The sequence below is a fragment of the Schistocerca gregaria genome, chromosome 1 (genome assembly GCF_023897955.1).
Source record: "Schistocerca gregaria isolate iqSchGreg1 chromosome 1, iqSchGreg1.2, whole genome shotgun sequence".
In the NCBI taxonomy this organism is placed as follows: domain Eukaryota; kingdom Metazoa; phylum Arthropoda; class Insecta; order Orthoptera; family Acrididae; genus Schistocerca; species Schistocerca gregaria.
Window position 1 is genome coordinate 1,114,849,839 of NC_064920.1, and position 21,516 is coordinate 1,114,871,354.

The window sequence follows — 21,516 nt, forward strand, 5'->3', positions numbered from 1 at the left end:
ATCAGTAACCACAAAAATACAGTTTCCTTGCAGTCTAGACTGTTTATTTTCATTTTAAACCAATTATGTGAGATGAATGATGGCTATTTACATGCATCCACATAATGTGTGAATTGCATAATACAGAGGGGTACTGTAACTTGCTTTCCCTGATTATATCCAGGAACTGGTTTCTATAACTTTGATACAATTTCTGAATTGGTCCATTTAATTCCACTTTAAAAACAGATTTCATGGATACTGCATATACAAGACTTATAATATCCATGTCACATTATGGTAACATTTGGTGGAACATATGCATAACCATGAATTAAATTAGATAATTTGAGGATGTTTTGTAATTTTATCCCATTAGGAATGGGTCATTGATGAAATGGATGTTAGTGGAGGATGACTTGCTGCTAAAATAATGAATCAATAGTCAAACATTAAAAAAATAATATGCAGATTTGTTCATTATGAGCGTATTTCCTATTGTATTTATTCAACAATTATTTTCAAGAAATTGACAATAAAGAGGTGACATGGAAAAGCTTTTACCTAACTGTCGAACACGAATCGTTTTTTTGCAATAAATTTCTCTTTGTTGTTAGAATTGTACAAGCCACTGTGATTTATTATCTGAATATCAAACGGTTGAAATACTGGTCTGGGTCTGCAGCTCATGCATTTTGGATTCATCTTGAGACTGCAACACTTTGTACAGGCTAACACAGATGTTTGATAATAGTAAATTATTGCAGGATTTTATTCAGTACTCTTATTTTGTTGTGAACACTGCATGTACAATAACCACAGAATTACAAAAAGATAATAAAAGTTTTATTTTTTCTTATTAAAATTACATTTACAAAAATATAATACAAAATTATATAGAACTAATGAGATCAAAATTACTGTCACATAAAAATTCCTATATGATTACACCAATTGAACCTCTATGTGACAATCTAATTTGATTCTACATTTATTTCAGGTACAATGGTTCTGTTCTGTGTAGAACAACACTAACCTTAAAATTTAGCTGTGTACTATAGAAATTGATATTTAACATATGAAGACTCAGACTTTATGTTTTTCACTATTACACATAAATTAAGAACAAATTTCACAACAAAAAATAAAGTTTTTTGATTTTTCAGTGTCTAAAATTGAGTAGTTTCACACCAGTATGCATCAAGCATTTTTATAACACTTATCAACACAAGTTCATAAAGAATTTTGTACACGTTGTCAATACTGTTCATTTACTTTCTGTTTGCAGAAATAACAAAGCACTGCTTTATAGTTTGCCTTTAAAAACAGAAATAAGTCTCTGAATGAATTAACTATATTACACATTTCCACCATCAAATGAAAACTCAGCTTCTTGGACGGAACCTCGACATATAGAAATCACAGTCTGCACAATAAATTGCTGGAGGAACTACAACTTTTTTACGACACAAATTGCAGGGCGTGGCTCTGACCACAGAAGTCCGTGCCTGATCCACTGGTGCAGCTTGTGCTTTTGTGACATACTGCAATGTCTTTGTGTGTCCTGGCAGCTGTGAAGTTGACATCTGCTGATATGAGGGATGCACAGAGTCATATGGTTGTTTTTGAATCACAGGATTGCTGACACCAGAATACCGTTGTTTGTTGGCAATGTTGCTGACATTGTCCTTATTTGGAAATGCATTGTGACCAATTGCATTTCCCTGTTGGGGTAGCCCTGCCTGCATCTGATACTGATGATCCATGAAATTTGCACTGTCATTGTACAACACATTAGAACTTATTTCTGGTATGGGATATTTTGTATGAGGTTGAGATAATGAAACAGTCCTTTGCTGTTGAAATGTTTGTGGGTATTGGGATGGATACTGATGATTTGCTAACTGTGTGGGATGACCTCTAATGGCATCTGTAGACTGATGATGCAGTAATTTACCTCTATTCTGATCTGAAGAATATTCAGTTGGCTGTGCTGGTAGCCTTTGAGAGTCCTGAAATGATGGACTACTAGCTAGCTTTGGGTCTTGCATCCATGGCTGACCGTAAGGTTGTGCATTCCTGTTATCAGTGTATGCATTTATTTGGGCCATGTTACTTGGCTGTGAAGTCACTTCCATTGCTTTCATATGCACATTACTTTCCTGCTGACTGTCCGTCCCCTGAAGGCTTCTTACTTCTATCTGTACATCATGTTGTGCGACATGTGCATCAGGTTTGTGGAAAGCTGAGCGAAGAACTCTCTCTAATATTGGATTGGGAATGTAACTGTCCTCTTCTTCATCTTCAGCAGTTGCCACCAAAATAACTTGATCACAGAAAGTCACATTCTTTTTCTTTCCACTTTTTCTTCTACTTTCTTTTGTATCAAAACTGCTGTTAAGACCTTCTGATTTAAGTTCCGCAAAAGAAACACTTACATCCAATCCTGCAGAATTGTCATGTGTTTTTAATGCAGTAACACTTTCCAATCCTCCAGGAACACTGCTGTTCCTTTTTTTGACTGAAAGGATGCCTGTGTCAAAAGCACTGTCAGATCTGTTTTCTCGTAAGTTTGGTGGGCAAGACGATAGAAAACTATTAGTATTATCTACAGATGTATTCTGATGTACACCACTGTTAGTATTAGCTGACACCTGAACACCAGGAGATACATGCTCATGTGTCACAGCAGGTACTCTGTCTCCATCTTGATTTACTGTATTAATGGTACTTTCAGTAACTCTGTTTTCTGAAACACTTTTGCATGGTGTTTGTGTTCGAATACTCTCAAATCTAGAAGCCAAATCTTTTACAGACGAAACTTTTTTATCACTCATATCGGAGCAATTAGATATACTGCTGTCCTGCACCACTCTACTTACTGAATTGTCAGTTTGACTTTTTAATTTCTTAAGCTTTCTTTCTGCTTGTTTGGCTTGCAATTCTCTCAGCCACTCTTCACCTGACTTAGCAGGGGTAGAACTTTCTGGCTCAGTGTCCCTAGCCTCTTTAGCTAGAATCTCCTGCCTTTTTTGCTGAAGCTGCATAAGTAGACTACTTGGACTCTGTTCCTGTTGCTGAGTATCTTGCTTTTGTTGCTGAACTTGGTGTTCTTGTAACTCAGGCTGCTGTTGACCATGCGACTGCTGTTGTTGGTAGTGAAGCTGCTGCTTCTGCTGCTGAAGTTGCTGTTGATATGTTGGATGTTGAGGCTGCTGACCTTGTAGTTGTTGATGCTGCAGGAGTTGTTGTTGTTGTTGATACTGAATATGATGCTGCTTTTGCTGATACTGAATCTGCTGTTGCTGGTGCTGCTGGTACTGCAGTTGCTGTTGTTGTTGTTGTTGCTGCTGCTGCTGTTGATACTGCATTTGTTGTTGTTGATATTGGAGTTGATGCTGATATTGTTGCTGCTGGTGATGATGTTGAATCTGTGGATGTTGTAATTGCTGTTGATGATGGAGGTTCTGGAGTTGCTGCTGTTGGAGCTGCTGCTGTTGGTGGTGCTGTAATTGCTGCTGATGCTGTAACTGCTGCTGCTGTTGTTGCTGTTGCAGAAGTTGCTGCTGCTGTTGTTGCTGTTGCAGAAGTTGCTGTTGTTGTAACTGCTGCTGCTGCTGCTGGTGCTGGAGTTGCTGCTGCTGATGAATATGGTGCTTCTGCTGTTGTTGGAACTGCGGAGTAGAATGCAACTGTTGTGTTTGTTGCATATGCAAATGCTGCAAGTGTTGGTGGAGTTGCTGATTCTGCTGTTGCTGCATCACTGAATACTGTTGCTGCTGATTCTGAAGTTGAATATGGTTTTGTATTTGAACCTGATGATATGATTGTTGAGTGTGCTGTGGCTGCATCATCTGATTTTGCTGTTTAGGAGAGCCACTCACTTCCTCAGCAGAGACTGAAAGTTTGTTTATTGCTTCAGTTGTTAATTCAATTTCTAAAGGTGGGGGTGGAGGTGGGAAATCTTCACTGGCTTGCCTGGAGTGAGCAACAGAGCTTACAGGACTTGGGTATGGTGGAAGTGGCAAGTTCTGACCTGTGCTTCCATCTTCAGCAAGAACAGAGTTTTCTCCATTGTTCTTTGAAGAGGAATTCTGTTGAACCTGATTGAATGAAGCAACATTTTCATTTGTTGGAGACATACTATTCTGTTCATTATGTACTTCTGCTTGGGTCACCACCTTGTTATTGTTCGAAAACTGTGCCATACCATAAAGAGCACCTCCATTTGCATATGTTACAGCCTCATTGTTGATCATTTGAGGTAGCTGATCTTCTACAGCATTAGTTGCATTAGCATTAAATGCCTGAATATAAGACAAAGATTGTGGATCAAAATTATAATTGTAAGGACTTCGATTATTTTGCGGATTTATTTTCACACCATCCTGTCCTGTAAGAGGCATTTGACAATATGCTTGTGGAAGATTATTTGAATTCTTCCCATTTGACTGTAAACTTGCTTCATGGGGTACTGGATAGTGTTGCCTTTCGAAAGCACCTGGCTGACATAATTCAGGTGCAATCTTGGCAGTCAACTGGGAAGTTGTTCTAAGTGGTGGGGGTGGAGGAACTTTCGCAGCATGAAGTACTTTGCCTGCACTGCCATGAAAGCTCTTCCTCATAAGACGGCTTCGTTCTAGGTTTGGATTGCCACCACCTGTGTATTCCAAATGTCCTTCAGACAAATAGCCACACAGTGTACTTGATTTTTCTGATCCTTTGAGACCCACACTGCTGTCATCTTGAGAAGCTTTAACATTACTTAGAATTCCTTTCTGTTCTGTGGCCACACCACCCCTGGAGTCATTTTCTGCACCTTCCTGGCCTTCCCTCAAATCTGGCATCGATCGGTTTTTACGACGCAGTATGAGACCACCCATTAGTAATTTACGGCGAATTTTATGTTGTTTTTTCCCTTGTTTTGCTTCAGGTGTAGAAGTTTTCTTACTGTTTTCATCACTGTTCTTTGCTTTGTCCTTCTTGTTGGTGGTTTCCTTTGTTGAACTAGTTATTAAGGAGTTACTCGCTAAGGAATAATCCTTGCCATTTTTGTTCCTTTCTTCACTTCTGGCCCTTTTTTCACGAGTTTTCATATCATCGTCTTTCTTCTTCACAGATCTAATTATACCTCTTTCTCTGCCTGTTCTGTTATGTAACATATATTCTTCATCTTCCACAACATTTGTACTGTCTCGTGTTTTCCCACTTCCACCACTACGTGATGTTCCTCCTGCCTTTTTCTTTGGAAGAGTGGCATAAATTTCAATATTCTTCTCAGCTGTGCTGGACAAGAGTTCCCTGCTGTTCTGACGAGAATGCTGTGCTGCTGATGTCTTGTCACGAGAATTTTGCCTCGTGTGCTGAGCACTGCTTGCTTTATTCCCCGGCCCTCGTGTACTGGAGCTGCTCCCTTCACGGTTGTGTCGCACTTCGACAGCGGTATCTGAAATTTACACAGAACACTCAGTTAACACTTCTAACAATGGAAAATCCAGGATGGAATAATGACATAATATGAAAAGGATAGATTGCTTCTCACCATATAGCAGAGGTGCTGAGTTGCAAATAGGCACAACAAAAAGACTGTCAAACAAGTACACTCTCAGCCAAAAAGGCCTTCATCAGGATTAGGTAACACACACACACTCATGCATACGCAACACACACACACACACACACACACACACACACACACACACACACGACCACAGTCTCTGGCTGCCGAGGCCAGATCGTAAGCAGAAGCTTATGATAGGAAAGCAGTCTGGGTGGTGGGGGTAAGGAGGAGACTGTGATGGGGAGGGGGGACGGATAGCAGGGTAGAGGTGGAGGATGGTAAAGTGCTGCTTATGGGAGCATACAGGTATGAGATGGAGAAAGGGTATGGCAGCTATGTACAGCCAGGAAGTTAGATGGAGGGTGGTGGGGGGGGGGGGGGGGGGAGGGGCAGAAAAGAGAGAAGTAGAAAGACCATGTGAGTGTTATTGGAATAGAGGGCTGTGTAGTGCTGGAATGGGAGAATGGAAGGGGACAGTTGGGAAAAGAACAATGACTGTCGAAGGTTGAGGCCAGGAGGATTACAGAAATGTATGATATACGGCACGGAGAGTTCCCACCTGTGCAATTCAGAAAAGCTGGTGTTGGTAGGAAGTATCAAGATGGCACACCTGTGAAGCAGCCATTGAAATGAAGAACATCGTGTTGGGCAGTGTGCTCAGCAACTGGGTGGTCCAGCTGTTTCTTGGCTATAGTTTGTAGGTGACCATTCATGCTGACAGACAGCTTGTTGGTTGTCATGCCCAAGTCAAATGCAGAATGCTAACCTCAGTTGCAACCATTGTATTGAATTCTACATGGGCATTACAACCAACAAGCTGTCTGGTTGCATACTGTCCAACAAGATGTTCTTCATTTCAGTGACTGCTTCACAGCCTGTACCATCTGGATCCTTCTTACCAACACCAGATTTTCTGAACTGCGCAGGTGGGAACTCTCCCTGCAGTGCAACCTATGGTCCTGTAACCCCCCTGGCCTGAAGCTTCGTTAGTCATTGTCCTTTACCCATATGTGCCCTTCCCTGTTCCCAGTCCAGCACTGCACAGCCCTCTATTCCACCAATGCACCAACAGTCTTTGTAATTCCTCCTTTTCCATTGCCCCCATCCCCATCCTTTGTGTAACTTCCTGACTGCACCTAGCTGCCCTACCCTCTATCCACCTCATCCCTGTATGCTTCCAAAAGAACCACTTTACTGTCTCCCACCCCTATCCTGGTATCTCCCCCCTACCCATCCCAGCCTTCTCCTTACCCCCACCACCCGGATTGCTTCTTCCATCATGTTCGCAGAATGGCCTCGGCATGCAGGAACTGTTGTACTGTGTGTGTGTGTGTGTTGCCAAATTCTGATTAAGTCCTTTTCAGTGAAGAGCTTACTTGTTTGACAGTCTTTCTGTTGTGCCTACCCACAATTCAGCGTCTCCGCTATATTGCAAGTAGCAATCTACCATTTTTGTAATATTGTCAATTAAAACTTCTTGCATTCACAGGACAATGATACACAGGTCAGTCAGAAATGTGTAAAAAACAATATCTGAACATGTAATTCCTTCCCACCTTTAAATACATAAATGTACATGGCAACATTTCAACTGCTTGATATATTTTTTAGACAATATTCATAGAGGAGCTTAACATGTACCACTAAAAGTATATATGGTGCTTCTAACTGTAATGTGTTGTCTACTCTACAATGGCAGTAAGCTAATGCAATGAAATAATGATGACACATTTGGATGCAGTTAAATTTCCCCTTGTTTTTAATTTTTATTAGTGTGTAATTTAATTTTCATGTGCTCTGTACAACTCACTATTCTATGCACTCCATTCAAAACACTTCTATACAAAAATTGGTGAGTGGAGTAAAACATTTTACAGAAATAAATTAAATATAATTTGACATTAAAGATATTTTAACAAATAAAGATTCAACATTTCAACCAGAGAAACCAAGAGCAGTGTTACCATTTATGGAATGCATTCAAAATGACAAACCTTCGCTCAAATAGTGACCAGAAGTTTCGAAAGAAAATCTTTTAAAAAATGATGATGATACAGAGCATAATGAATTTACTATAAATAAAGAAAACTGACAGCATGGTAACCAGAATTAGTAACACCACTGACTTCACAGGCACACATTCTGTGCACTTACATAACAAGTGAAACATGAGTGATGTTCTTGGTGAAAGACTCTAGTTGTTCATATGAATATAGTCATCCAAATTAATCTTCTTGGGAGTTTCATAGCTTTGTTCGGCTCATGGGAGACTGCCACAAAGGTACTGATCGAACAAAACTGGAAGGCTCTTGAATGTAGATGTAAACCATCCTAAAAAAGTCTACTAACAAAGTTTCAAGAACTGGCTTTAAATTGTGACTCTTGGAATATACTACAGCCCCTACAGATCACTCACACATGGATTGGGAGGATAAGATCACAATAATTACTGCATGCACAGAGTTATTCAAACGATCATTTTCATTCTCTCCATATGTGAATGCAGTGGGATGAAACTTTAATAACTGGTGCAATGGCACATATTCTCTGCCGTGCACTTCACAGTGGATTGCAGAGTATAGTTTTGATCAACTGCAACAATATCTTTGATAGAAAAGGGAACCATTATTTGTTTTAAATTCTATGAACTTTTTTTTTTTTTTTTTTTTTTTTTTTTTTTTTTTTTTTTTTTTTTTTACAAGTATTCACCATTTTGCTTCTACACGCAGGGTGTTTCCAGAGGGATATGAAATATTTTAGTATAGATTTATTCAAATAAAACATTCCATGTAACATGTGTCCATTTTTATTAGTCACTAAATACAGCTGGTTACAAAGAAAAGTTTTCATTTTGCTTGTTGCTACTCCAGTTGATTTAGCTTTATTTATTATCTTTGTTTGGTTTGAAGCTGAAATTGCAAAGTTGTGTTTGAGTTTAATTACCTAATTCCAGAGTACCAGATTCAGTAGTATTTACTGAAGTTTTCAGTACTCTGTGTGGGGATAGTGCAGTGTCCTGCAGTCATATATCATATGAATGTGCAAATGAACAGAATTTCTTTGCCACCAAAGTCCCCAAACCTCGCCCTTTTAGATATTTGCCTGTAAGCATGCGTCAGTTTACAAAGGAAAAGTAAACACAAAAGACAAATTGATCATTTGGATTACAAATAGTGCCGCCGTCATAAAATAATGCCTAGGTAACTACAGAAGAACTGCACATGCTGTTGTCAAGAGAATTCAAAATTATACTGAAGTCAGAGGTTGAATTTATGAAAATCAACTTTGTAATTAATTATTTGCATTTGCTTAACAACTTCTGTGAGAGTTTGATTGGGTTAAGTCTACTGGCTGTATCTCTGTAGCCAGTAAAAATTGGACATATGTTAAATGGATGTTAGCCTATACTATTACCTCCTAACATATTTTCTATTACTCCTGAAATGCTCTACAAATCAATGTAAGCATTTCAAAAAAACTGTTTCAGATTTTTTGTTTTCAAAGAGATAAATATAAAGTCTTTGTCTGGCTCTTCCAAGTTTACTGCTGCCATGTCCTACTACCTTCAGTAAAAAAAAAGTAGGAAAAAAGGAGTCCGCTTGTTTTAAATGTGTAAACATTTACATTTTACTAAGTAGTTATTTCCCTACCTCCTGCTGATAACTGCATAATTTTCTGTCTGAACTGAGATTTAATACAGAGGAAAATGCACTTTGATTTTACAAAATGCTTCCACATAATTAAATAAAACCAGCCCATATGTATGTAATAATGCTTCTGAATTAAGAATGTTAAGACTGATTCTTCTCACCTTCCTGCGGAGGGTGGCTCTGCAATAACAGCCGTCGATGCAATGAACGAAGTCGCATTACACACGTATTGTGCTTCATGCGAGCCAGGGTCATCGTCTGAGTATTGTTATAGGGAGCATCCATGGCAGCACGTGCTCTCCCTGTTGCTGCATGGCACAGTCCCAGTGCTGCCTGAATGTCACCTGATTCCTCAGCAGCTCTCGAGCGTTCCATAAGTTGATCTGCTTCAGCACAGAGTCGTTCACAGTTTGCTTCTGGTATTTGTGCCAACTAAAAAGAAAAAAAAAATGCTTTTACTTACTAATGTTACCACACACACACATATAACTAGTGAAAGCAGAGGAAGAAGGAAAGATATCACTCTGGTTGTAACAAGTTTTGTCTCACAACAGGCTGTAGAAGTCTCATATTACTGCACCCTGTATACTCAAGCACACATAGTGTTATATTCCAAACTTTCATTAAGTGCCTTTTATTACAAGCAACACAAACAAAAGTAACTTTTTCTTTTTCTACATACATTCCTCTCTAGACAGCTACTTAATAATGATCATAAATTATTTGGACAGTGCCATAACTAATAAATACTCTTGGGAGTCTGTTTCAAAGAAGTCGTTTTGTATTACATGTACCTTATAATAATGGAAAGTTCAGAATGGAATAACAACAATATTATGAAAAGGATAGATTGTTACCCGCCACATAGAGGTGGTGCTGAGTGTTAGACTGGCACAATGAAAGGACTGTCAAACAATTAAACTTTCAGACAAAAAAGCCCATATTCAGAACAACAAAACACACAAACACATTCACACAAATACAGCTCAGAGCACACATGGCCATTGCCTTTGGCCACTGTGGCCTAACTCAGTTTAGCAGTATTTCATTGTTCCTGTCTACAACTCGTTGCCTCCTCTATGAGGTGAGCAGCAATCTGTCCTCTCCATAATGTATAACAATGATAAATTAAATTAAATGAGAAAAGAAGTCAATAATGAAGTTTATAATGTCTGTTGATAAGAGCATTCAGTGTGAGTCATTTGACGTGTCACTAATATTCACAGCCAATTAATAAACAAATACAGTATTTATATAGTTATGATACTATTAGTTTTGTACGCAGAAAGGAAAAATTACCTGCAGATTGTATTTCAGCCCTTGCTGAAGAGGTAAGCTGTCGGTGGAAGACAGTGAGTAAGAATCATATCCAGCATCGTATGGTCCACTGCTTGAACTTGACAGTTCTCCAGGTTTAATGCCAGTTGGGCTTCGTGGTACTCCTCCCTGCACTCTCGGTTGCATCTTGCCAACAATATAGAGGTACGGATTCTCCATCGACGTGGAGGACGACGATGAAGCACTGTTCCTGTCACCACTCCAGTTGCCGGAGTCTCTCCTCCTTGGGACATTCAGATGCTCTGGAATGTTTATTCCATCTGGGCTTCCAACAGGTGTTCCATTGTAACTGCCACCACTGTTGCATCTTTGCAGAACCATCTGTTGTTTCTTCTGCTGTTGAAAAGTCAACACATTTTCTACCGCCTTGCGACTAATGTAGCTGGGTTCCATTCTGTTTGCGACGCAGTCTACTTCGTCTGCCTCTTGGTGTTTTTCAGCACCGAAAATGGCATCCTGAATGTCACTGAGGTTCTGATACTCACAGTAGGGTTTGTTAACAACATGTGGATGTCCATTGTGATGCTGCGTGTTATAATGGTGCAGCGGCCCTTCCGGGCTAGGTGTTATCGCTCTGCGAGGTGTGGCAGTAGTTCCACTTACTGAGGCCGACGTCTTTTCCGGACTAGGTGTAATGGATCTACGCATTACTGGGTTTTGATTAGGTGCAGATGAGAGGAGAGGGCTCTGTAGAGAATGCGAAGAAACAACTGCTGCCCCACATTTTGATGTGGCCACTGGAACAGGAGTCACTGTTTTGGGAGCACTGTCTGTCAAGACCGGAGTTCCACTCTGAACTGCATACAGCAACAGCAGGGGCTGGTACCGTCCTCGGCGACACCTTTCCACAACTTGCTCCCAGCGAGGGCCAATTTCTCTAACAGTGGCATCGTCGAAGTAGATCCAAACACGTAACTTTGTGTGAAAGAAAAACGTGGAATAGTGCTTGCCGTAGTAAGTAACTACGCCGACAAGGCAGTGCACTGTAGATGCTGCCCACCGATGATCCACTACACTGTGGAAGACATCTGACAATCGGAGTGTTGTTCCCACAGTGGCAAATACATCCATTATATGCTCAAGTGTGGGCCGTTCAGAATCCCACACAATTCCCACAGATACTATCTCTGGACGATTCATCAGTGTGCGGCATATCTGGATCTTTGCACCACAAGCACTCTGTTGAAGAAACAAGAAAGCATTGTGAAATAAGTGACTTAAAATAGTATATCCATACACTGAACTGGTAAGTTTATTCTCTATTCTATTTCCAGTATACAATGAGAAACAAGAGTTATATGTGTGTAAGTTCTAATTACCGGACAGTCTCGAATATCTCCCATTCCACCAGCCTTCCTGAGTAGCTGTCCGAAGAGGTCAGGATGCAGAGCTGTCGCAGACGTCTGACGAGCCTGGGCAGTGAGTGCAGATGCTGAGACGTAATGCACCATCTGTGGGGAGTAACAAACAATTTGTGAAATACACATCAAGGAATGCTTATAAATTTTATAGGACTGTTGTTTTCTTCTACATTATATTAGGCTGCCAATCTAACAGCTATACTGTCTCAAAGACATGCTCTTCTTTCTTTTGAAGTACTCATTCATACCCAAAATTCAATACCATATCTATAAAGCAATAGTTTAGATTAATTTCCTGGCCCCAACACAGTGCGCTAACTTCGATTTGATTGTAGCCCATGAACACACTATATAGTAACACACATTTTTGCTGGTGGGACATCCACAACTATTAAGTGTAATGTTAAAAATTAAGCAACTGCAGGGGATGTTTTAGTCATGAACATTACTGTAAGTAGTTTTCCCCACAAAAAAATTTCATTTTCAGAGAGAAAACGTCACAGGCATTTAATGTAATCTTTTCTAAGTGGCGTTTTATAAGAATTGCCAAATCGGTATTTAAATAATAGTTTCAACAATGATATCACTTTCTTCAAAAATATCTATTTTATAACTGCTGATAATCTTTGAAAATGTTTATAAGAATGTCACTAAAGGTTTCATACAAAAAATGGTTCCCTCCCAGTTAAATATCTTTTGAATGCTTGAGCTCGCGTGGCACAACAGAACTATTTTAACAATTTAAACTGAAATAATTTCCCAATAATCTACCTGATTACATATTACTTTGCATGACTGACACACAAACATTCCTTAATATAAACAAGCTTTGTTCGCTACAATAAATTGTCTCATTCTTCCATAAACTGAGAGTTCCAAAAAATTTCAAATACACACAATCTTCCACAATCATATCTTAATAAATAGCCTAAGCTGAATGTGAGGCACCTTAATTGTTTTATTGAAGGAGGTAATAGATGTATGAATAAACTGTGGTCACTTAAAAATTAGTGGTTTTGAAAAGAATAATTCTCTTATATGTAAATTTACATTTTTCTCGGCTAATTTCTTTCCAACACTTAAATATGAAAGTTTGGCATCAAGAAGTGAGAGATGAAACCAAGACCTCTACCTCTTTACTCAGTTACTAGTGAAATAAGTATTGCAGTCTTTCGTATGTATCATGGCCACACATAGCTGTTTTATATTGACTATATAGCTGACTCTGCTTCTCATTACCTGTGTGAATGGTAGGGGCTCAGATGTTGCACCACAAGCCCCACAAACACTCTGCTCCACGAGTGTCATGGCAAATTTCTGGTGAGGTATACAGTGGCGAGCATTGCACATATCCTCTGCTTCACCACTTGCAATGTGAAAGTGGATGCGCAGCAGGATATTTTCCTAAAAACGATAAGAAGTTCATGATGAGCCATGCATATGTTAATAACTGACAAGTCAGTGTCTATATCTCAGGTGCAAATCCGTGAAAATTATTAGTTAAAAGTGTCACTTACGAAACATTCGGCAGCATCATCCATAAACCCCAGCTGAAAGCGCTGCTGGTCGAAGAATGATTCTGCCAAAGCTCGCCGCAATGCATCTGGAGGAAGTGCGCTCTCTTGGCTGAACTGCAGTTGTGCAAAGAGTTCCTGTAACATTAAGAATAAATCATATGAGTCAAGACAGCTATGGAAAATAATATTTCTTGGTGACTTGTAATTAGTTGTAGAAATATACACTGTGGGGTAATCACAAACATGAAAAAACAAACAATTAAATTTTGGCTATGAGTAGTATTTATCAAGTGACCCTTTGGGGCTGCATGTTACACAGTCTGTATTCATAGCCACAGCAGCTGTGTTCTTTCCACAGCTGTTTAACACAGACCAATCCACATTATGCCACTAATTTAATAAAATACAGTGCATTTATTAGTATAATTGACAGTGATGTGTAACAGAGACATATAGCAAGAGATTCCGTTAGTGATATGAAATTAAATAAACCTCCAAAATATTCTGTTAGTGATATGAAATTAAATAAATCTCCAAAATATTTTTTGTAAATAGTGCTGCACAGCCCTTTAAGGGCCAAGGGTTTTGTGTGCTTATTTATTCGCCACATTTATATAGGCCTATCTTTGAAGTAACTTACTTTTAATAAGTAAATTTTTATTTGAAGTAAAAATACTTTAATGCCTAGGCTGCAAGTTTCCTATCACAATTAAAGTTTTGATAGCTAGTTTCAGTTGCTATCTGCAACCATCTACAGATCATTATTCAAAATGTAAAAAGAAGGTGACTAAAGATTGGAAAGCACCATTAGCTGTAGTCATGCAATAACAAGCATTTGTAACTATCAAAACAATAACACAGTACATAGTTTTAAAACATCACTATGACCAAGCCAGGTTTTAGACCATAATTCGCAGGATACGCAACAGGAAATTTTCCTATATTATCGACATCCTGTGAGATTACGGCCTAAAACCTGGCTTGCACATGATGATATTTATAAACTGTGTGCTTGTATTGCTTTGGCAGTTACAAATATGTGTTATCGCATGACTATGGCTAATGTTGCTTTCCAATGCTTACTTACCACCTTCTCACTTTTTTAATGATCTGAAGATGATTGCAGATAGCAACCAAAATTAGTTGTCATATTTTATTTGTGACAGGAAAACTGCAGTCTAGGCATTACAATTTTTTATTCAAAAAGTTTTTATCAGAATAACATATTGCTAAGAGAGGGGGTAAGGTAATAAATGATCGACAACACTTAGCAGACTATGTAAACGAGCAATTTTCAAGTATTGCAGAGAATTTACAACAAAAATTCCCCAAAACAAATATAACACCTGTAAATAATGATGGACTACATACAATGATGTTGACACACTGTTGGATGGATATCTTGTTTTCCACTTCAAAGAAGGACAACAAAAGGCTGATGTTTATCGTTTTTCCACAAACTGTTTCTGTATTTGAGGCTCATATCTCCAAAACAGCAAGTTTTCTCCAAGACTTTTCGGAATATATTGCAGTCCAAGCAGCTGCAGGGCAATGTTGAGTTGCCTGTTTGTTCTTATGTTTGCGGCTTCCGTTTTTTCCATCGAAAACATCTTTCCCTTCCTACCACAGAGGTACGGTTCCCCGTTGGCATCACCTGTGACATCTTCATCACTTTCAACCTCCTTCTCCAAATTATTATCGTGATAACGAAATACTCGAAATCTGGGTCATTATCACTGTCATTGAAGTCTGAGAATTCACTGAGGCGTTCTTGAACTCACCAGTCTCACATAGGAGACGTTGCATAGACGCTCTACCTTTTCTCACCACGGAGAAACGGGTTAGGTTCAGCAAAAGCATGACGCAAGCACTATGGTACGTCTGTGAGACCTCTCAAGGCCGAAAAATATGAAACAGATAGCAACAACAAGCCAGATTTCTGACACATGTAGCTTGCCATCAAATAGGAAGCACACAGAAGAGTCTACTTCATCTCACAGCGGTGTGTGACATATAACCAGACAAAAAACTGTTGCGGTCTCATAGACCATCCATAGTTGTTAAGGGTTAATAAACCACATGAAGACCGCCTTCTCCTCGGGCTTCACTAATGTATGTTGTTGATAGAAAATTCTGTTGTGGAACACGGTAATTAACTGTTCTGTTAATATGTGCTGTAGATTTGACTTCTGATAATGTTGTAATTAATCTATAATACTACGATGGAAAACTGCATAATTATTACTTTAGTAGGAGATAAATGTCAAATGCGAAGGACGAGACAATAGACAATCGATTTCGTTTCTGTCTTTATTTCGATGCATCGCGGATATTTCTCTTTCGTTTCTTGTTTGGCAAATATATTCTCCAGAATTCTGAAGCTATTCCGGTACCAATAGTTCGCAGAAACGAACGGAAAACGATTTTTGATAAGGTTCCCAGCATATCGCTACGTAGCGCAACAATGCTTACTTAGTATAACAGATGGCGCCAGTGCTACTGCAACGGGGCGTGGCAAGAGCGCATTTGTTATTCGGGTTCCTCGAACTCGTACGACCACTGTTCTCTTTTTTTAGAACCGAGCGTAGTAAAGCGTAGATTGGGAGGCATCACTATAGACGAGGTAAAAACCTGTTTGGGCGGCCATTTGGTCCTTGACCGCGCGCGGTTGCGAGTAAGACGCGCCAGCCAATGGGATGCGAGGACAAGGGAGACGCGGGACCGCTCGCCATTGGGGGGAGCAAGTGGCAACGCCGCAGCTGCCCTTTGTGTCCGGCCGTGTTGCTGGATGCTGCCTAGAAGCCAATGTACCGCCGCCGCGGAGTACTACACAAAACGAAGACTCGGCAGAGGTGCAGCGCTGGCTCACCGCCAGCTAGCCAGTCGTCCTGGCTTGGCGGAAGACTTTCTGCATGACGATGAGGTTTCTCGGGTTACGAAGGATGCGCGGATAATTTGCCGTCGACGAAGACAATAATTTTGGAAGCTGCTTTAAGGCATAAAAAAAAGAATTCGCTATGAACAAGAGTGAATTATCAAGACAATTTGATACAGCTGAAAGAAAGCAATAAGTGAGGTAATTTGGGAAGTTTCAAGCGGAGTCTCTCAATTATTGGCGGCTTCGTGCTGATCAGTTGCAGTTAGTCATGAATGTGGCTTAAAATGTATTGCATATTTGTATTCCAAAAAGAACTTGTTGGTGGCAACACAGAAACAACTTATAACTCACTAAATTAATTTATTATCAGCTTCGTTCAAATACATAGCAGAAAGTTGGCTAACCCGAGAAATAATATAATTACAAAAAGAGTTCCAACTCGCGTGTCTACACATTTCTAGCAGAGAGTAGAGACCTAGCTGGGATTAATTAACGGAGAAGCGCACGTAAAAAAAAGGGCAATCCTCTTTTTTAACCAAGAATCGGAGTAACACTAGCTGGCAGTGCGTGGATTACTGGGAACGTCGCCAGCTTTTAATTGGAATATCATTTACAAGGAAGACAGTCATCGAGATGACTTGAAACAGAAACAAGGAAGCGATTGGGGGGGGGGATCACCAAAAGTAATTTAGGGGATCCTGGCATACGGAGACCAAAATACTTCATGTAACTTTGAATTCAGATCCTCGCTACGGTTATTCCGTTGTTTTCCTCCTTGTGTTTCAGAAGAGGTCTCTTAGGATATAAGGAAACGCAACGACATAATATTGAGTGGAAAGAGAGAGAATTATCAACTTGGTGTAAACGTGACAAAGGAAAAACTGTACAACCCAGGAGGCCTGTTGTCTAATAGTTCAAAATAGCGCTGACATAAATTTGTTTATCCAGAAGATTAGAACAACAATCTGACCATTTCGAGCTGAGAACAGGGATCAACCACTTCTTTTCTGGAAAAATTTCGAGACAACGGATTTCATTCCGCAGAATGAACAAATGAATAGAAACGTATCTGGCGTGAGAATAAGGGACAGAATATATGAAAGAAATTACTTAGTGGTTATTTCTCGTGATGGGAGGACGTGAAATATTTACAGTCTCCTATAGTGAAACGGCCGAGGAACTTTGTTTGCTGTTCCGTTTTTCACATCTGTCCAGGAAACTTCACAGCACTTGCTTAGATCAAGTTCGCGAAACAAGGGAAGTGTAAATTAGGAAGGCACTAAAAGAAAGGAACCTCTTTAAGCCTGTTCGTACGCTCGGAGCCGCAGCCTTCACTGCTAACTTGTAAGTTGACGAAAAACGCCCGTGGATTTGACGGCATAAAATCAGTTTGGAAACATTTTCTTTGCTGAGCTACTGAGGTAACTATGGTCATTTTTAAAGGGGCTATGAGATTTTTTTAATTACACATGGTGTGTAACTTTTCACAAAATGAGGGCCCGGGGGGGGGGAGGCTTGTTTTCATAGCCGCATAAACACCGGGTTGCAGAACCTGCTGTGAGTCCGCCGTTAATTGTAGTATCCTACACTGCAGACTATAACAAGCGCCATGCCACTGTATTTCTGTTTTCTATGGTTCTCGAACGCTGTTAGAAAGTTGGTCGATCTATCTACAAAACCATGTTTGCTTCAACATCTCGGTAGATACGACACAACAATTATCAGTTATAGAAAATTTTGTTTCCACAGCCCAGTACTAAATTGCCGCAATAAGAATCAACAGGTCCTGCGTGCGATACCTAGTGAGTCCTAGATTTTTAGTTGTCACTTACCGTATCTTTCAACTCTGACAAAGTTTGTTAATGGGAAAACTGCGTAGTTACCAGTCCACGTTAAGCGGTAGGTCTCGCTATAACTTCCTGAGTCAGTTATTTCAAAGATCGTAGTAAGGAAACAGCACACCATCTCAAATAGGACCGCGCCTAGTAAAGCGCTGTGGTGTCCAAACTAATATTTGGGTTGATGATAGCGTCAACGTATACAAAAATATTTTATATTAATGGCTTAAGAAACATTCAGCATAATGCGTTAGAAGGAAGTCTGTGTAGGGCTCCATTGGAAGACATGTGATTAACATTCCCGATGGGAATGAATGCAACTGTGTCTGTGTCAGGCAAATTCGGTAGCAACTAAACTCCGCCTTCAACCATAAGATGATTTTGTATTGACGAACAATGTATTTCGGACATCATTGCTCCTTTGCGGGTGGTTAATATTTATACCATTCTTGTATAATGCTAATGGTTATTGTTAAAACGGTAGAAGTGTACTTACAGTGTACCCAACTATACTGTTGCGTGCTGTGGATGGTAATTGTGTGATGAATGATGGGAAGCAAACACGACGACTCATGTGTCGGATGTGAGTAACCAATGTCACTGGTTTTGCCTAATTTCTCTTGATTCTAAATGAAGTTAGCTGGTATTTCATTTAAGCTTGTCTATTAGGTCCTACCCTAATCACTATCCTGGAAAACGCGACGTATTTTGGAAAAAACAGGTAAATGTTCGTGGCAGCCAAGATTATGAGATCGAGAGATTGGCTACAGTATACTATCAACGGAGTGGCTTCGACCAACGACAACAAACTGTCAACAACAGCCAGCAAAGGAAGCGCTCCTCGGCAGTTAAAAATGTTACAAAACTGCTATTTAAATATCTATATAGAACTTTTACATTGACACAACATATGTAGTAGTTTTTAGAATATTTTTACAGCTCATATGGAAATGATCAGACAGACATAATAATATCTAGTGATGAAGCAGCACCTGGAGACATTCGTATAGGGTCCGGTGGGATTTTTGCAACAGAAGTGAAATACTTGTCAGATAATTACGAAATAATCTCTCAGTTCGAGAAGAAAATTTGGAAGGTATTTTTCGTTCGTTGTAACCAGTTCTCTAAAAACGATTTGCGCCAAAAAGTCCTGAAGCTTGAAATAAATAAATAAGTAAAAAAATGACGGAATATGTACCTTCATAATGTAACTGACAGCGCAGAAAACATTTCATTTACGTACAGTGTAATATGAAGTGTGACCAGTGTTGCGAACGTCGTGCGCTTGGGACAATAGGCAGCTGCATAAAACAACAAGCAGAAAGACACGAGTTGCATCAGCGGCAACTTCAAAGCCACTTCTGTGTGTGTGTGTGTGTGTGTGTGTGTGTGTGTGTGTGTGTGTGTGTGCGCCTTTGGGTGGAGGGGGAAGGGGGGGAGGAGGAGAGGGGTGCTTTGCAGAAAGGCGGCACTCCTCGAGGGCGCGGCACGTCAGACGTGACGTCACGACTCTGTGCTGCCCCCTTCCCTGAAACGCTGCATTACGTAAGTCGACACACTTTTCAAGACTGGAGTTTCTTGCACAGTCTTTGTTCAGGTCTCATGCGAGTCCACTGCCACTGGCCGGAGCAGAGCAATACTGTGACCTTTTACGGCTTCAACGGAATAGGGGAAGAATGGAGGCGACGGGCACATTAGTACTGACAAGGACCTAACTCAAATGGCTCCGAGCACTATAGGACGTAACATCTGAGGCCATCAGTCCCCTAGAACTTAGAACTGTTTAAATCTAACTAACCTAAGGACATCACACACATCCATGCCCGAGGCAGGATTCCAAACTCCGATCTTAGCGGTCGCGCGGTTTCAAACTGAAGCTCCTAGAACCGCTTGGCCACACCGGCCGGCCAAGGATTTAACTGTTAACCGGTGCCACATATAAGGGGCGTTCAAAAAGAAACGATCCGGAGGCATAATTACAGAAACCAGTACCTGCATGTTAGAATTATTGACCCTGGCTGTTGAGAGACTTGTCCCTCTGTGACACAAGGCGGTGAATGGCTGTCTCATAAAATTCCCGGGGCTGCGATGTTAAATAGTTCCGCACATACAGCTGGACGTCGTCATACACAAGAGTGCAGTTATGCTGACGGTCTTCTTTGACCAAGGTGGTCCCTTCTGATCCACTTCCTGCAGCACGGGACAACAGTGAATGCCCAGCGTTACTCGCAAACCTTGACCACCCTTCGCCAAATGATCAAATCACAACGACCAGGCAATCTCACCCGTGGGGTCATTATGCTCCACGACAATGCATCTACATCTACGTGGATACTCTGCTATTCACAATAAAGTGCCTGGCAGAGGGTTCAATGAACCACCTTCAAGCAGTTCCTCTACCGATCCACTCTCGAACGGCGCTCGGGAAAAACGAGCACTTATTTTTTCTGTGCGAGCCCTGATTTCTCTAATTTTATCGTGATGATCATTTCTCCCTATGTACGTATGTGCCAACAAAATGTTTTCGCAATCGGAGAAGAAAACTGGTGATTGAAATTTCATGAGAAGATCTCGTCGCAACGAAAAACGCCTTTGTTTTAATGATTTCCACTCCAATTCAAGTATCATGTTTGTGACACTATTTCGCGATAATACAAAACGAGCTGCCCTTCTTTGTACTTTTTCGATGTCATCCGTCAGTTCCACCTGATGCGGACCCTAAACCGCACAGCAATACTCCAGAATAGGACGGACAAGCGTGGTGTAAGCAGTCTTTTTAGTAGACCTGTTGCACCTTCTAAGTGTTCTGCCAACGAATCGCAGTCTTTGGTTTGCTCTACCCACAATATTATCTATGTGATCGTTCCAATTTAGGTTATTTGTAATTGTAATCTCTAAGTATTTAGTTGAATTTACAGTATTCAGATTTGTGTAATCGAAATTTAGTTGATTTCTTTTAGTACTCACGTGAATAACTTCACACTTTTCGTCATTCAGGGTCAATTGCCACTTTTCGCACCATAAATCATTTTGAAAGTCGTTTTGATCATCTGATGACTGTACACGACGGCAAATAACAGCAACATCTGCAAACAATCTGCGACGGCTACTCAGATTGTCTCATATGTCGTTAATATAGATCAGGAACGACTGAGGGCCTATAACACTTCCTTGGGGAACGCTGGATATTACTTCTGTTCTACTCGATGACTTTCCGTCTATTACTACGAACTGTTACCTTTCTGACAGGAAACCACGAACCAGTCGCACAACTGACGCGATATTCCGTAGGCACGCAGTTCGATTAGCCTCATACGGCCCACACAGTCGCGGCATGCCAGCAGAAATTCAAATGGGAGGTTGTCGGCCCCCATCATATAGGCCGAACTGCCATT

General features: G+C 40.3%; 1 protein-coding gene across 3 annotated transcripts in view; it reads right to left on the minus strand.

Annotated features, from left to right (window-relative positions):
• Nucleotides 1-803: 803 nt before the first annotated feature.
• Nucleotides 804-21,516, minus strand: part of LOC126283469 (uncharacterized) — a 379,338-nt gene continuing 358,625 nt past the window's right edge. For all 3 annotated transcript variants that reach the window (XM_049982274.1, XM_049982273.1, XM_049982275.1), the window contains 6 exons: nt 13,406-13,540; nt 13,128-13,292; nt 11,847-11,978; nt 10,489-11,706; nt 9,351-9,621; nt 804-5,425 (listed from right to left, as the gene is read on the minus strand). In XM_049982274.1, coding sequence (XP_049838231.1) covers nt 1,365-5,425; nt 9,351-9,621; nt 10,489-11,706; nt 11,847-11,978; nt 13,128-13,292; nt 13,406-13,540 — 5,982 coding nt within the window. In that variant the 3' untranslated portion in view covers nt 804-1,364. The remainder of the gene's footprint in view (nt 5,426-9,350; nt 9,622-10,488; nt 11,707-11,846; nt 11,979-13,127; nt 13,293-13,405; nt 13,541-21,516) is intronic.